Below are 17,174 nucleotides of genomic sequence, written 5' to 3' on the forward strand. Positions count from 1 at the left end.
AAAACAAAATAGAACAAAAAACAAATCCACCCATCCCATGGAAAGCAAGAAGACTGAGTGGAAGAAAGCAAAGCTGGCTGTCTCTTGTGTGAGCTGCAGATACACTGGTTAGAACTCAGAACCCACTCCGTGTGTATGTGTGTGTGCAATGAGGCTTGAACTTGAGACCTGGGAACTCCAGGTCTCTTAGCTTTTTCAATCCAAGACACTTTACCACTTGAAACATAGTTCCACTTCCAGCTTTTTGATGGGTTACTTGGAGGTTAAGAGTCTCAGGGATTTTCTTGCCTGGGCTGGCTTCTAAATGTAATGCCCCAATCTTATGAAATGTACGTTTTTAAAACCACCACTGGTGGTTCACAGATTCTCTCAACCCAAATCAGTTACGCAAGCAGAGCTTGTGTCATTGCTCAATTTTGTTAATCTTTTTCATTTGTTGGGATTCTCTTAAGGACAGAGATCAAGTCTGACATTATGAACTAGGTCTGAAAGGCATCATTGTAACTGCTAGGTAAATTCATACCACTGACAAGTAAGGTAAGCTACAACACAGAAAAAATGGACTGAATTTCAGGGTGAGTTCAATGGATAATGGTATCTTATTTTCTCCAGTTTGGATTTTTGCCAGTCTTGGCTTGAATTCAGAACCTAGACACTATCTGAGCTTTTGTGCTTAAGGCTAAAGCTCTACCACCTGAGCCACAGCTCCACTTCTGGCTTATTTTTTAATAGTTTATTGAAGAATCTTCTACCCAGAACCATGATCTTAGTCTCAGTAGGTTAGGATTACAGGTGTCTCTGGTACCTGGCTTCTCTATGATTTTAGACTGTGCTTAACTATGAGACGATGAAGTATCCAGATGGCTCTAATACTTAACCACCGCCAAGCTGGAAGCAGACCTGTGGCTCAACTGGATATAGGAGCCTTTTGGTAGTAAGATTAGATAATGGTGACCAATGCTGTCTTTTCTCGAAAAGGGAATTCTCATTCATCAACTTGTAAATATCTAATGTATGTTTTCCAGTCAAGTCTTTGGTTCACAGAATCTCCCATGAAAATAGGACACAAACATCCTTTTGGATGTGGCCCACGCTCCACATGTAAGTTGCTTCCCAAGTCAAAACATCTACATCATTGTCCGAGTTCCACTTGTTAGGACTCAAAAAAAAAAAAAAATCAAACTTGAAGGAAAATATAGGTTTCATACATATTTATATTTTAATTTTTTGGCTAATCCTGGGACTTGAACTCAGGGCTTGGGAGCTGTCCCTGAGCCTCTTTGTGCTTAGGTTAGTGCTCTACCCCTTGAGCCACAGCAACAGGTCTAGCTTTTTCTGAGCCACCAGCACTGGCAAATAATTGAGAGGCCAAGAGTTCAAGTGGATAAAGCAATCTGGGCTCCCTCTCCCGGTGATAATTTAAGGCCTTGAAGTTAGGAAGAACCCCAACACAGTCAAGCTACCCAGTGATCCTTGTTTCTGATAAGGGAACATAGAAATGAGGCAAAAATGTCTCAGTTGGGAAGATGAAAAACTTTTCTTCCTAAAGTAAACAGGGCTGGAATGTGGTTCAAGTGCAACCCAGTAACTGGTTCGATCCCAGTAACAAAAAAAAGTGAAAAACAGGTTAAGTAGTGAACACAAGTTTTTTGAGACAAGATCTCACTGTACAACCCAGGATGGTCTTGAATTTAGGATTCTTTTGCCTCAGTTTCCAAACTGCTGGGATTATAGGTGTATATATTACCACACTTAGCCCTCAAAGCTTACTTTGCCAGACCTGGACCTTGAACTCAGGGCCCGAGCATTGTCCTTGGGCTTTCTCAAGGCTACAGTTCTATCACTTGAGCCACAGCACCACTTGACTTTTTTCTATGTAGTACCAAGGAACTGAACCCACATCTTCATGCATGCCAGGCAAGTACTCAACCACTAGGCCCCTGGCACCTCACCCTCTTTTCTTGTGCCATTACCAGTGCTGTCCCTAAGCTTTTTCACTCTAGGCTGGTGTTTTACCACGTAATCTCCTGAGTAGCTAAGACGACTGACTGGCTTGTACCTAGGATAACAGCTCTTTTATATTCTTACTTGATTTAGCTCACTTAACAAAAGACAAACTACTTTATTTCAAAACAGGTTTGACTTTTCATCAGCTGAACTATGATCAAAAAATTACAATGATTCAATGAATATGGTTTTTAATGAATAGTTTTTGCTACCCTATTTTTACTTGTTAAAAAAGATTCAGGAAACATGTAGGTTTTCCTGTCAATGTCAACTGAGAAGGTGTTATGAATTCCACAAGCCCTGCCCCATAAAATGCATCGAATCAGAGCAAGGATTCCACTGGACAGAGGAACCCCCAAGAAATAAAGTCGGGCTTACCTTACAACACAAGTAGAGCAGTGTCAACGCTGGAACTGAGTATCTCATGATGCAGATCTGGATCGAGAGACATGCTTTAGCTTGCAAATATTTTAAGTATGTCTACCTTTGGTTTTGTAAAAACATGCCCCATGCCCCACTCAAGAGTAACAAATTGAAAGGAATCATGACACAGGGTGCTGGTGGCTTGTGCTTGTAATCCTAGCTATTCAGGAGAACGAGATCTGAGATCAAGGTTCTAAGCCAACCCAGGCAACAAAATTTGAGACATATTTCCAATTTACTTCTAAATAGAGCAGAACCTGAAGCCAGGAGTGTGGCCTAGTGGTAGAGTGCCTGCCTAGCATGCACAGAGCCCTGGGTTTGATTCCTCAGTACTACATACACAGAAAAAGCCAGAACTGGTATGTGGCTCAGATGGAGAGTTCTAGCCTTGAGCAAGCCCAAGGACAGTGTCCAGGCCCTGACAGTGTCAAGCTTGGGGGGAGGGGGGAAGGAGCCAGGGAAAGCAGAATCTGGAGCTATGTCTCCAGGCCCTGACATTGTCAAGCTCGGAGGGAGGGGGAAAGGAGGAGGGCAGGGGCCAGGGAAGGTACAATCTGGAGCTATGTCTCCAGTGGTAGAGAATAAGCCTTGAGCAAAAAAGATCAGGGAAAGGGATAGTGTTGGGCTCCAATTTCAAGCTCCAGGACCAGAACAAGGAAGTTATTTAGAAAATAATCACTTAGGAAAATTTAGTATGTTAATGACCTACTTCTAGTTTGTTTTCTTATGTCAGCACTGAGGCTTGAGCTCTGAGTTTGGACATTATCCCTTACCTTTTTTTACTCAAAATTGGTACCCTAGCACTTGAGCCATAGCTCCACTGCTTTTTGCTGGTTGGTAGAGGTAAGAGTCTCATGGACTTTCCTACCCAGGCTGCCTCTGAATTGAGACCCTCAGACCTCAGCTTCCAAGTAGCTAGGATTGCAGGCATGGGCCAGCAGCATACTCCAATTTCAAATCTTAGTATTCATCTCATCAGACTGGCATACTGACATCTAAAATAAAAAAGTAGAGTGCCAATAGGAACTAACAAGTTTAATGGAAAAGGGATAACACTGACCCCTTTTGGGTTATGAAGACGGACGGACTTCAGAAGCCACCCCCATATGTCAGAGCTGCACAAGCCAAACGAGGCAAACACACACATGTGAGAGGTCCAGAGGTATTTCATTCTGCAACAACAGGAAGAGAGAGTCAACATTTCCTCACAGCATGGCCTGGAGCCGACACAGCTTCAGTCATCAGTGGTAGTAAAATTTAATATAAAACTCAGCAGGAAGCTGGGGGCTGTAGCTCACGCCTGTAATCCTAGCTTCTCAGAAGGTGGAGAGGATCACAGTTGGAAGCCAGTCCAGGTAGAAAAATCTGAGACTAAAGCTAGAAGTGGAGCTGAGGCTCAAGTGGCAGAGTGCTATCTGAGTGGAAAAAGCTAAAGGACAGTGCATGCATACGCACACACGCGAAAATACACACACACACAGTCACATCAGTAGTGGTCAGATTAAGAAGTAAATCACAGGAACGGCCAAGAGATAAATACCTCATTGTACTCAGTGCCAAGAATCCGAATAGCACAGTGTGTATTAGGTTGTAAGCTGTGTCCGGCTTCAGGTCAATGGAGTATCTTCCTGTCTTACCCTCAGGCTCTTGGCTTCCAGAATCACTGAACAGAACAGCAGACATATGAAATTAAGAGTATCCCTTTATAATTTAGTTAATTCTCAGTATTTCCCCTAAGATGAAATAAACTAGGGCTGATCAATTTAGGGTTTGTTCATAACCCTAAATGTGTTGCAATATCAACAAATCAGTGATTAGAATTATTAAAAGCTCTCAGCAGATTAAGTACAAATTTAAAGTGATTCAGTTCTTTAAAAGAACAGCAAAAAAAGACAACAGCAAGAAAACTGAATAGGGGGTTGGTGGTTCATGCCCATAATCCTACTCAGAAGGCTGAGATCTGAGCTCCCGGTTTGAAGCCAGCCTAGACAAAGTGAGAATTCTTACCTTCAATTAACTAGCAAAAAGCCAGGATTTTTTTTTTTTAGTACACTGGTCAAAATGATGACTGTATTTTTCATTTTTTTGGTCGCTCATAGAGCTTGAACTCTGGGCCTGAGCACCATCCCTGAGCTCTTCAGCTTAAGGCTGGCACTCTACCACTTGATCCACAGCACCACTTCTGGATAACATTTTAAAACCAAGCAATTATTAAAGCATTTAGCACATACTAACAGTTACGACTCCAACTTTATGGGCCTTAGAACATAAAGCAAAAAAAATTTTTTTGCCAGCCCTGGGGCTTGAACTCAGCCCCAATACTCACTATTTCATAATAAATTAAAAACAAAAAGCCAAAACATCAGGACATTAAAACCTCTAGGAAACAAAACCCCTCAAGACTTCTAAAAAGATAAGAAATCTCCCATTCATCAGCTAAAAGCCAGAACTGAGCTGGGTGTCAGTGGCTCACCATCTGTAATCCTAGCTACTTAAAGAGTCAGAAGGGCCGGGAGTTTGGCCAAGTGGTAGAGTACCTGATTAGCAAGCACGAAGACCGGGGTTGGATCAAGGTTCAAAGCCAGCCTGGGCACAAAAAGGATTTGAGATTTATCTCCAATTAACCTCTAGAAAATGGGAAGTGGGGCTTGGCACAGGGGTAGGGTGGTAGCCTTGACCTGAAGTGTTCAGGGACAGCGTCTAGGCCGAGTTCAAGCCCCACCACCCACCCGAAAAAACGTGCCAGCAGCTGTGGCTCAGGTGGTGGAGCACCAACCTGGAGTAAACAAGCTAAGGGGACAGAGCCTGGGGCCTTGTCTTCTAACTCCAATACTAACACAAGAGAAAGTATAACATGTCCTCAAGTCTCCACACCTGAGTTTATGGAAGGCCACGACAGAGGCAGCGATCACCGTGATGGAGAGCACGAAGATGTAGGCGTAGAGGAGCAGGGTAGCTGACAGCCTTGAGAACGTGCTGAAGGGCAGCAGGCCGAAGGCTTCTTCACACAGATAGAGATTGGCATCAAAATCCCTGGGCAACAGAGAGCAAAGGAGCAAATGTGACACAAGGAAATGACATTTGCTTCATCAAAAAGCAGCCAGCAAGCCGGGCACCAGCAGCTCACTGCTGTACTCCTAGCTATTCAAAAGCCTGAGATCTGAGCATAGAGGTTTGAAACCTGCCCTTGTGGGAAAAATCCATGGTGACCATCTCCAACGAACCACAAAAGCCAGAAGTGGAGCTGAGGCTCAAGGGGTAGTATGCTTGCCTTGAGCACAAAAGCCCAGGTACAGCTGCAAGGCCCAGAAGTCAGTCCCAGGCTTAGCATGCACATGTATACAGATGTACAGATGTGCACGCATGCACACTCACATACAAACACACTAACACACAGAACAAAAAATGTAGATTTTTCAATTCAGTCATACCTTGTTGCTCCAAACCCAAATTTTGCCTTTAGAAATTTAAATATGTGTTCATCTGACTTCAGGTTAAGAATTTTCTGTTGAAGGGAGAGAACGTGGAAAACTGCTGTTAGTACTGATGGCTTCCTGGGACATACGTGAGCTGGGTACTGTCAGCTAAAAATCTGTAATCCTACTTATTCAGGAGGTCAATTCTGATATTCATGGTTCAAAGCCAGCTCACGCAGAAAAGTTTACAAATGCTTATCTATAATTAACCACCAAAAGGCTAGAAGTTGGGTTGTGGGTCAAGTGGTAGAGTGCTAGCCTTGAGTCAAAGAGCTAAGGGACAGTGTGTAGGTGCCTAATTCAAGGCTCAGTGCTAGCACAAAAAAAGGAATAGAAATAGACTGAATTTAATCCAAGCACTTTACATGTATAAAAATATCACAATGAAATCCCACCATACAATTAAGTTATATTAAGAAAAAACTAAAACGAATGTTTAAAACCAACAATATCATCCTCTTTATACCAGAAGGTAAAAACCTGAGGCTAATCAGCTTTAAAAAATAAGAATTTAGGGCCGGGAGTTTGGCCTAGTGGCAGAGTGCTTGCCTAGCATGCACAAAGACCGGGGTTCAATTCCTAGGTACCACATACATAGAAAAAAGCCAGAAGTGGTGCTGAGGCTCAAGTGGTAGAGCTCTAGCCTTGAGAAAGTCCAAGGACAGTGCTCAGGCCCTGAGCTCAAGCCCAGGACTGGCAAAAAACAAAAAAACCCCCAAGAATTTAATTACTTGAATTAAGCATTACAAAAACTCTCCAGTGCCAAGTGTAATGAAAAATACATTAAATATGTCACTATCAACTTACCTTAATAACATGGTTGAGAAAAAGTGTCAAACAGAAAACCATAAGCAAATGCAGCAGAAGTTTCCTGATCCTAGTAAGAAAAGTCCCAGTTTTTAGGTTTTTCTAGAAATTAAAAGAAAGTTTTACTATAACTTCATAAACAGGAAGAGATTGCATTATAACTTCATAAAACAGGAAGATGAGATTACATAAGGATTTACATTATATCAGGATATGTAATATCCCAGCCATCTGAGAGGGCCTTGAACACCCCAAGAATAGTCACCAGCACTCAGTGAACAGAGCTACGAGTCCTTTTCATAGCAGTGCAGAGCCTGCTACCTTCAGGCTGAGAGCAGCCCTGACCTTCCGTGGGGCTGAGCTTTTAAAGGTGAACACCACACACAAGTGGTAGTCACCTTATGATGCCCACAGTCAACCACAGGATGAAACCACACGCAGGTGGTCGAGCAGGCTAAGCATGTTTACAAAAACAAAGAAGTGGTGCTTCAGCTCAAGTGGTAGAGCACTAGCTTTAAGAAAGAGCAAGGACAGTGCACAGGCCCCTAGTTCGAACTCTAGGAATGCCCCCTACCAACCCCCACCCCCCCAAAAAAAATTGGCAGCTAAGCTTGCCTGTTTGGTAGTCAAATAGGCTAGGGGCTGGGAGTTTGGCCTGGTGGTAGTGCGCTTATGTAGCATGCACGAAGACTCAGGTTGGATTCCTCAGGACCACATACACAGAACAAGCTTGAAATGGTGCTGCTGTGGCTCAAGTGGTAGAACTCTAGACGTGAGAAAGCCCAAGGACAGTGCTCAAGCCCCGAGTTCAAGCTCCAGGGATTAAAAAGCTAGCTCAAAGCTACAGTGACTCAAAGCTTCCACAAAAATGAAGACGCGTGCCGACTGTCATTCTGTTTCTTCCTATTTTTCCTTAACTCTGTCCTGCCTCATTTTTCAAAAGTGACTCTGGTTACTGTTAGGTCCCAGAATTCTTCAGGCAGAAATGCCATGAGCTCGTACTCCTTCTGGAACAGAGGCTGTTTGGTTGTTTACTGGATTTCAGCAGACACACCTAGAAACTACCAGGCACACGATTTTTCAGGTGGGGAAAAGTAGGCCCGTGACAACTGGTAAAGCTTCATTTCCCCCACGTGCGTGTTTTGATTTGCTTGTTGCACAAGTTGTTTTCCTAACATACGAGGAATTAAAAATTCTTTGGTCTTCTAATGTCTTTGCCTTCAGGCGAAGTATTTAGAGGCATTTGTTCTTCCACCTGTAAGTCCTCATTTAAGCAAGCAGGCTTTTGGGGAGTTCTAGAAGCAAGGTCACGACTAAAACATCCAAAGGCTTTCCCTCTCCTTTTCCTGTCAGTAGCCTGTTTCCCCTTTCCTCCAGGGAATCATTTCTTTTGTGGCCTGGGCAGTGTATAATGGCCACCTTTCCGGGGAGCCAGACTGTATTCGACATTCCCAAGATCTCTTCCACATTGTTTTCTTGCCCCTTTAAAAAACCTCAGGGACATGAGCTATGGCGAAAGTGTATCTGCTATCCATAAAGAAGTTTAGGTTTTCCTTCTGCCTACCTTGCATCTTTAGGACAATCAGTTCTTCTTTCTGGGCAGAGGTGCCTCTACTAAGGTCCTGGAATCAGTCTAAGGGACCCAACTCCTGAGCCAGCACCCCTTTAGCCATCCCCCTTTGCTCAGAGATGGAAAGCTGGAAAGGCTTTTGCAAAGTGGGAAGGGCCAAGGCTGGTGCCAATATTGGGGCTGCTTTAATGAGCCAAAGGTCCTGTTGCTCCTCTGGAGGAGTACCTCCGGCTGAGGTGGAACACAAAAGCTTGCAACTGCAGCGAATCCTAGTTGAAGGGGGAGGCATCTTGAGAATGGCTTCAAATTCTTTTGGACAAGTTTCACTGGCCCTCCTTTCAACTCATAGCCCAGATAAGTAGCCTGGTATACAAAGTTGTGTTTTTTTTTTTAGCCCATACACCTTGTTCCTCAAATGCTCAAAGTTTTTGAGCAAGTCTCACACAGCCTCATCACAAACCTCCTTGCTAGAGACTGCCTGGTCTTGACTTGGGGCTTCAGAGTTGGAGAGTTCCTATAAGAAGCCTTGTCTAGGTTAGCTGGCCGGAGAAGCCCACCTTCTGGGTCTCTCCATTTGAAGGTAAAGCTGAGCTGACTGGCTTTTACCAAGGGCAGATTGCACAGAGGTTTGTCTCCGGGAAGGCGATTGTGGCATGCAGCGTTGAAGCCACCTGACGGCTCTGATCCCATTCCTTGGAGGTAGTAAAGATGATCTGTAAACGCTGCCAACAGTCACAAGTGGGTTACTGAGTGAAGAAAATACATTCGAGGAGCTAAAGCCTGGGGTTTTTCAGAAAAAGGAGGTACATCATCCCTGAGGTTCCCGTGTTTCTGAAGAGCTGGGGGATCTGGTTCCAGGGACCAGGCTCCCCCAAGATGAACCTTGGAACTGCGTAGAGAAGGGAAGATTAAAGAAACCCTGGGATGGCCAGTTTACATTCAAGACCAAAGCCCAGAGATGGCCCGAGAGCACCGGCTCTACCCCCGAAATCAGAAAAACATTCAAGCATTAATTCCACCGGGCGCACAGAAGGATGTCAATTGGTCCATGTTGTGTTGGTGAATGGAAACAGCTGCGCACAGACAAGGAACAAACAAACAAGTGGCCACACAGACAAACCTCAGGTGGGCCTCAAACCCACCGAAGTCAGCACTTACCTGTCCCAACCCAGTTCTGGTTCAGTTCAGGTTTTTTTTTTTTTCTTGCCAATCTGGGCCTTGGGCTTTCTCAAGGCTAGAACTCTACCACTTGAGCCCCAGCACCGCTTCTTTTTTTCTATGTATGTGGTACCAAGGAATGGAAGCTGGGTCTTCGTGCATGCTAGGCAAGCACTCTACCACTAGGCCAAACTCCCGGCCCTCGGGTTCCTTTTCTACATGGAATACAAGATGCTTGCCAGTGTCAGCCAGTACACCAAACGCTCACCTCTAGAGGATTTTAGACTCCTGCTTAATGTTGACCACAGGAAATATCTGGCCGAGAAAAGCTACTGCCCTTCTCCAGGGCTGAGAGGAATTTCTTAGTGGCCGCCCCCTTTGAAAGGTTGGGGCTCACCCATCTTGGGCTTCCCAAAATCAAGGCTGGAGGCTGGGATCTTGCTGGGGGCAGCCATATGTAATATCCCAGTCATCTTGGGGGGCCCCCCAACTCTCCAGTGATGAGTCAGGAGCATTCGGTGAAGCGAGCTAGGAGTCAGTTTAATAGCACTGCAGCAGCTACTTCTACCTTCAGACTGAGAGCAGCCTGGACCCCCCCCCCGTGGGGCTGAGCTTTTTAAAGGTAAACACCCCAGGCACAGGTGATAGTCACCTGATGATGTCACATGATACCCATAGTCAAGAACCACAAGGATGAAAACACACGCAGGTATCCTAACCACTTGCAGGTGGTGGCGCAGGATAAGCATTTTTACAAAAACAAAAATAATTTGGCAGCTAGGTTATTACAGGATATACACGCCATATTAATATTTCTATTTTTGTATTCAATCATTCCCTTAAAAGAAGCCTTCCTAAGTTAAGGAAATTTGTTTTGTTTTGGTGTGTGTGTGTATACCAATTCTGAGACTTGAACTCAGGGCCTGGGCACTGTCCCTTAGTTTTAGCACTCAAGGTTGGTTCTCTACCACTTAAACCACACCTCCACTTCTGGCTTTTTTGGTGGGTAAATGGAAAGTCATGGACCGAGCTGACTTTATCTTAATCTGTGGGTCTCAGCCTTCTGAGAAGCTAGGATTACAACATGAGCCTCCAGAGCTAGGCCAGACATGATTTTATAAGACTTTAGGAAACTGTCCTTATTTATTATTATGGTAATATCTCAGTCATTTGGGGAGGATCTGAACCCCTCAGCAATAGAGTCACCAGCACACAGTGAACCGAACTAGACGTCATTTTAATAGCAGCACCGTGGCTACTCTTCATTTTCAGGCTCACAGAGAGCAGTCCCGAGTTTCAGTGGGGTTGAGCATTAAAACGTAAACACCACACGCAGGAAGGCATAGCTACACACTGGTGGCTGTCACCAAATGACGTCACCCTATGATGCCCTCAGAGAATAACCACAGGGTGAAACCACATGCAGGTTGCCCTAACCAATCGCAGGTGGAGCAGGTTAAGTATTTTTACAAAAACAGAATTTGGTGGCTAAGCTATTGCATTATCATTGTTATTGTTATTATTATATTTTTTGCCAGTCCTGGGCTTGAACTCAGGGCCTGAGCACTGTCCTTGGGCTTTTTCAAGGCCAGAGCTCTACCATTTGAGCCACAGCACCATTTCCAGCTTTTTTCCTATGCATGTGGTACCAAGGAATTGAACCTGAGTCTTTGTGCATGTTAGGCAAGCACTGTACCACTAGGCCAAACTCCTAGGCCCTTATTACTATTACTTATAGTTCTGGGGATTGGACTCTGGGCTTCCTACCATTTGAGTCACACTTGCCTCCCATTTTGCTTTCATTTGGTTTTGTATTTCTACCCGGCGGGCCTTAAACCAATCTTCTCTTAATTTGCCTTCAGAGTAGCTGGGATTCCAGGCATATATGACAACCCCTGGTTGGAAAATGTCTCATATATCTAAAGCTGTTTGGATACTACACACTCTATAAGAGAGTTAGTGTGTGTGGTGTGTGTGTGTGTGTGTGTGTGTGTACTCACTGATCCTGGAGCTTGAACTCAGGGCGTGGGCACTCGCTGTCCCTGAGCTTCTTTAGCTCAACTCTAACTCTCTACCACTGGTATCAGGCTAAGATGTTCTACTTTAATTCAGTTAGAAAATAATAGAGGAAGGGGCCGGGAGTTTGGCCTAATGGTTAAAGTGCTTGCCTAGCATGCATGAAGACCCGGGTTCAATTCCTCAGTACCACATATAAAAAAAAAAAAGCTGGAATTGGTGCTGAGGCTCAAGTGGTAGAGCTCTAGCCTAGAGACTTGAGAAAGTCCAAGGACAGTGCTCAGGCCCTGAGCTCAAGCCCAGGACTGGCCAAAAAAAAAGAAAATAATAGAGGAAGGAAAGACAGAGAAAAGACATCGTAAGTATAATTAAGCAACAAAATGGTGTTCACCAAATGGAAGAACCAAGGACATGTTTTTATCAGCGGCCAGCTCTTTTATTTCAATGTGAAATCCATGACATTTAACTAAGCATCTGTGGCTAATCCCTAAATTGAATTCAGGCTTTAATCCTATGAGAAGCAGTAATGCCAATATGAAGTGAACATGCAGGATTCTAGACAGTCAGAGGCTAAGGTCTGAGGATGTAGATTTGAAAGCAAGACCAAGCAGATGAGACTCTGACCTCTGATGAACAACAAAGCCAGACACAGATGTGTGGCTTAAGTGGTAGACTACCAGCCTTGAAGAAAAAAGCTAAGAGACAGTGTGTGCAAGGTGAGTTCAAGCCTCAGGACTAGCACAAACCAAACCAAACCAAACCCAAAGGACCCCCCCCCAAAAAAATAGCAAATTATGTTACTTGTGCTTCTAACTGGTGACTAGGTGAAAAATGTTTCACTTGGGGGCAAGGGGGATGGTCGGAGAAAAGTAATGAATCATACAATAAAGAAGCCTTAACTGGATTTAGGACAAAAATATCCACCCAGGTCCTACCTGAAATTTTCTTGCAATTAATACTGAGAGGTTGAAACTGATAAGCAAGGATCCCAGAATCATGGAGTTAAAAAACTGAAGGACGCAGACAAGGAGTAAGCCTGCTATTTGGATCCCATACAGCCAGGTCACCTGTAAGAGCGAAGATTGGATGGTCAAGCACATTTGTATGGGGAGACCTGCATGTGGCTACCCCTCAATCCCTGGCGGGGAACACCTCAAGTTATACATGACGTTAACAACACACTTAGCTTCAAAAACACCGAAATTTAATCCTGTCTCTAATCCTAGCTACTCAGAAGGCTGAGATCTGAGCACTGTGGTTTATCTCCAACTAAACAAGGAAAAAGCCAGAAGTGGAGCTGTGGCTCAAATGGTAGAACACCAGTGTTGAGTAAAAAAAGCTCAGAGTGCCCTGACTTTAAGCCCCAGTACTGGCACATATAAAAATTAAAACATTAAAAAATAAAAAAGGGGGGCTGGGAGTTTGGCCTAGTGGTAAGTGTGCTTGCCTAGCATACATTAAAGACTGGGGTTTGATTCCTCAGTACCACATACCTAGAAAACCAGCCTTGGGGGCTTGAATTCAAGGCCTGGATGCTGTCCCTTACCTTTTTTCGGTACTGGATATTGGACCCAGGATATTGCACTTGCCAGACAAGCACTTTGCCACTGAGCTACACCCCAGTCCTCCATGAGTCTTTTTTACTTAGGGCTGGATCTTTACTACTTGAACTGCACCTCCACTTCTGACTTTTTGGTAGTTAATTGGAGATCAGAGTCTCATGGACTTTCCTGCCCTGCTTCCGGTTTTCTGGTGGTTCACTAGAGATGAGTCTCACGGACTTTAGTGCCTGGGTTGGTTTTGAACTGTGATCCCTAGATCGTCGCAGCCTCCTGAGTAGCTAGGATTACAGGTATGAGCCACTGGCATCTGGCAAGAAACTGCTTCTTGTCAGTGCACTGAGCTCTGGAATTGTCTTGTCTTTCTCCATGCTGATTATTCTGTGTCTTTTGCATTTGACATGATTCGAGATAAGTGATTCTAATTTATGAAGAAAGTTAAGACTCAAAAGTTAAATCACTTGCCAGAGTTGAAAGAGCTAGTTATTTTCGGAGCTGAGAGTAGCAACTGGGTTTTATAACTCAGGATCCTTTCATGATAAAAATGTTCATCCTTGAAAAATCTGGTACTTCTAACCATTCACACCCACATTGCTTCAAATGTAAAAGGCGAACGAAGTTCAGAATGGAACTATCACATTAACTAGCTATACTAGTCTTAAATTTTGAGTGTATGGCCAAAATAGTGTGTGTACATGTGACTAGTTTTGGGACCTGAACTCAGGGCCTGCGTACTCTCCCTGTAATCTATCATTTGAGCCACTGCTCCATTTTTGGCTCATGGACTTTCATGCCTGGGTGCCTATGAATAGTGATCCTCAGACCTCAGCCTACCAGACAGCTACAAAAAAAAATAGCACCTTTTATTCTGTATCCTAGTTCTAAAAGAAATATATGTTCATTACTTAAAAACAAAACAAACCACAACCAACAAAACCTGAACTATTTAGAGGAAAAAATATACAGAATATCTATCAAGTAGATATTAATATATTATCTTTCTGTGCTAGTACTGGGGCTTGAACTCAGGTCCTTGTGTTCTTCTTTGGCCTTTTGTGCTCAAGGATGGCATTCTATCACTTGAGCTACAATTCCATGTCTCGCTTTTTTGGGGGTAGTTAATTAGGGATAAGAGTCTCACGGATTTTCCTGCCCAGGCTGGTTTTGAACTGCAACCCAGAGATCTCAGCCTCTCAGTAGGTAAGATGACAGGCACGAATCAGCAGCAGCTAGTTTCACTTGGTGACTTAAAATGCTAACCCACAAGACTGTCTAAAAAGGAAGGAAAGGTAGACGAGGCACACACCTTTACAGCTGGCAGCATATCCAGGGAGTCGAGAGTAAACAGCACTAAAGCTTGCATTAGCATCATAAACTGATTAAATTGCCAGGTCAGACTAAAGAGGAAGGTTGATATGAAGACCACAAGAAGTGTCAGCCTCTGTTAAAGAAAAATAAAAGAACGGAAGAAAAAAAAACCTGGGTATAACTTCCATGTCTCTAGGAATAAAACAGCTCTGCAAACAAGTTTTCTCAAAAGCAGCCCGTATCTCTATGAACCAAAGAGCGAAACTGTGAACGGTTGCTCTGAAAACCCCTGCATCTCTTATTTAAACTCTGAACATTCTCAAGTGACACTCTGCATATAAATATTCACATACGGTATGTGTATTCCACAGGATTCTGGAGGCGATCGCGTACCAAATCACAGCTCAAGAGCAGAGGCTTAAAAATCCTGACAGTTGCACAGAAATTGTGTGTAGGCTTTGCTGTAGCTATTTAAGGGGTAGACTATGCGGGCCACATTTCTTAGCATTACAAAAAAAAATTTAAAAAAAAAAGGGAAAGCAAACATTTTCTTTGCAAAGAAAGAAAAGCTCAGAGAAGGCAAACTTTTAACTCCAGCATGGAATGTAAACTATTCACATGGATTTGGTATACGCACACCACATCTTTCTAAGATTTCTGGCATTTCTGATGCTTAATTGAAGATAAGAGTTTCATGGACTTTCTGCCTGGGTTGACTTCAAACCATGATCCTTGGACCTCAGCCTCCAGAATGGCTAATGCCACCAGTGCCAAGCTCTAGGCTTCTTAAATCAAACTGGGGAACTGAGGAACAAAGTTTCACAGCAACTGGACTCAGGGCTGGGGGTGTGGCTCATGCTGCAAGAATACCTGCTTCACACAGGGTGAAGTTCCTAGTTCAAATCCCAGTAGAAAAAAAAATATATATAAAGGTTGAGGAAACCAGTCATCAGAAACTTACTTCAGAAAGAGCCTGTAAATTTGGCCTTAGGAAATAAGTAATTGCTGCAATCTGAATTGCGAAGAATGGCAGTGCCCAGTTTTCCCTCAGTGGGATGGTGAACTCAACTCTTGTGGTATCTATCCTGCACAGAGAAAACATAAGGGTCCAAGCAAGAGATTTACAGTCACTTCTTCCAACATTTCTTAAGAGTGAAAGATACAATACACACAGACTTAGATTGGTTCTTAATAGTCATCATCACCATTACCACTATAGTTCTGAGCTCCTTCAGGCCATTTGTACTTCCAGTTTTTTGTCCATTAACTGCAATTAAGAGTCTCACACCTTTGCTGGGTGCTAATAGCTCACTCATGGAATGGGTGGCACTGAAGAGGTTAGGATCTGAGATTTGTGATTTGTAGCCAGCCAGAGCAGGAAAGTCTTGAGTGTTTGTTTTTTTTTTCTTCCAGTCCTGGGGCTTGAACTCAGGGCCTGGGCATTGTCCTTGGGCTTTCTCAAAGCTAGTGCTCTAACACTTGAGCCACAGTACCACTTCCGGCTTTTTCTATGTATATGGCATTAAGCAATTGAACCGGGGTATTCATGCATGCTAGGCAAGCAGTCTACCACCAAGTCAAACTCCTGGCCCCAACTTCTTTTTTTTTTTGGTGGAGGGGAGGAGTCGCTGGTCATGAGGCTTGAACTCAGGGCCCGGGTACACTCTTCCTGAGCTTTTTTTTGCCCAAGTCTAGTGCTCTGCTATTTTGAGCTGCAGTTTCACTTCCAGATTTTTAGGTAGCCTGGGCTGGCTCTGAACCCTGATCCTCAGAATTTAGCCTCCTGGGTGGCTATAGAGTTATAAGCCTGAGTCACCAGCTCCCAGCCCCTGAGACTCTGAAAGTGAAGCTGTGGCTTAAATGGTAGAGTTCCTGGGACAATACCCAAGCTCTGAGTTTAAACATTAAAAGCATGGCCACTGTGGCTTATGCCTGTAATTCTAGCTACTCAGGAGGCAGAGATGTAAGGATCAAGGTTCAAAGCCAGTCTGGGCACAAAAGGACCTGAGACTCTTATCTTCAATTAACCTCTAGAAAAGGAGAAGTGGGGCTTGGCTCAAGGGTAGAGTGGTAGCCTTGAGCTAAAGAGCTCAGGGAGAGTGCCCAGGCCGAGTTCAAGCCCTATGACCCATTAAAAAAAAGAAAAGAAAAGAAAAGAAAAAAAGAACTTTGGTTCATAGGGCAAACAGGTAAATAATTGGGATGTCTTACTACACACAGTTCTATTATTGATTTCCCCAATTCAGTGTTTCACTTCCCAGCTGGAAATGTCTAAGTAGGCCTTCTTACCTTACTAAACAAGAAGACTTGAGTAAATCAACCAGGTCCAGAAGGAGAAAATGCACCCCAACAAACAAATATGGGCGTAGAAATCATTCTACACTGAAAATAAAGTAACTTCATATTTAACATGAGGGAAGGAAGAAAGACAGTCGGATGCCAACTCACCTATTTGTGACATACCAGAGGGCTGCTAATAGCCCGGACAGCCAGGTGCCACTAAGGAGCCAGCTGGTGACGTAGAGTGCTGTGACGTAGATTGCTTGGAGCCCAAATAAGGTATAAATATAAAAATAGACTGGCTCTAAGTATTTCTGTAAGAGAGAATTTAAAATGTTGGTCAGGAAAGCCCTGGTCTCCTCCACTGCTGGGTAAAAAGTTACCAGGTTGGACACTGGTAACTCATGTCTGTAATCCTTGCTACTCAGGAGGCTGAGATCTGAGGATCTTGGTTAGAAGCCTGTCTAGGCAAGAAAGTATATGTGAATTTTATTTCCAATAAACCACCCAAAAACCAGAGACAGCGATGTAGCTCAAGCTATCATGTACTAGCCTGGAGTGAAAAAACTC

At 43.8% G+C, this 17,174-nt stretch overlaps 1 protein-coding gene across 1 annotated transcript in view; it reads right to left on the reverse strand.

Moving 5' to 3' along the window:
• The window catches only part of Dpy19l3 (dpy-19 like C-mannosyltransferase 3), a 50,907-nt gene that overhangs the window by 14,164 nt on the left and 19,569 nt on the right, over positions 1–17,174 (reverse strand). The window contains exons 6-15 of the mRNA XM_090321907.1: positions 16,773–16,918; positions 15,286–15,409; positions 14,323–14,457; positions 12,393–12,524; positions 6,714–6,815; positions 5,862–5,935; positions 5,305–5,463; positions 3,971–4,093; positions 3,491–3,602; positions 2,386–2,442 (exon numbers count right to left, since the gene is read on the reverse strand). Coding sequence (XP_090178033.1) covers positions 2,386–2,442; positions 3,491–3,602; positions 3,971–4,093; positions 5,305–5,463; positions 5,862–5,935; positions 6,714–6,815; positions 12,393–12,524; positions 14,323–14,457; positions 15,286–15,409; positions 16,773–16,918 — 1,164 coding nt within the window. The remainder of the gene's footprint in view (positions 1–2,385; positions 2,443–3,490; positions 3,603–3,970; positions 4,094–5,304; positions 5,464–5,861; positions 5,936–6,713; positions 6,816–12,392; positions 12,525–14,322; positions 14,458–15,285; positions 15,410–16,772; positions 16,919–17,174) is intronic.

The sequence above is a fragment of the Megascapheus bottae genome, chromosome 31 (assembly GCF_031878675.1).
Source record: "Megascapheus bottae isolate mThoBot1 chromosome 31, mThoBot2.hap1, whole genome shotgun sequence".
Lineage (NCBI taxonomy): Eukaryota > Metazoa > Chordata > Mammalia > Rodentia > Geomyidae > Megascapheus > Megascapheus bottae.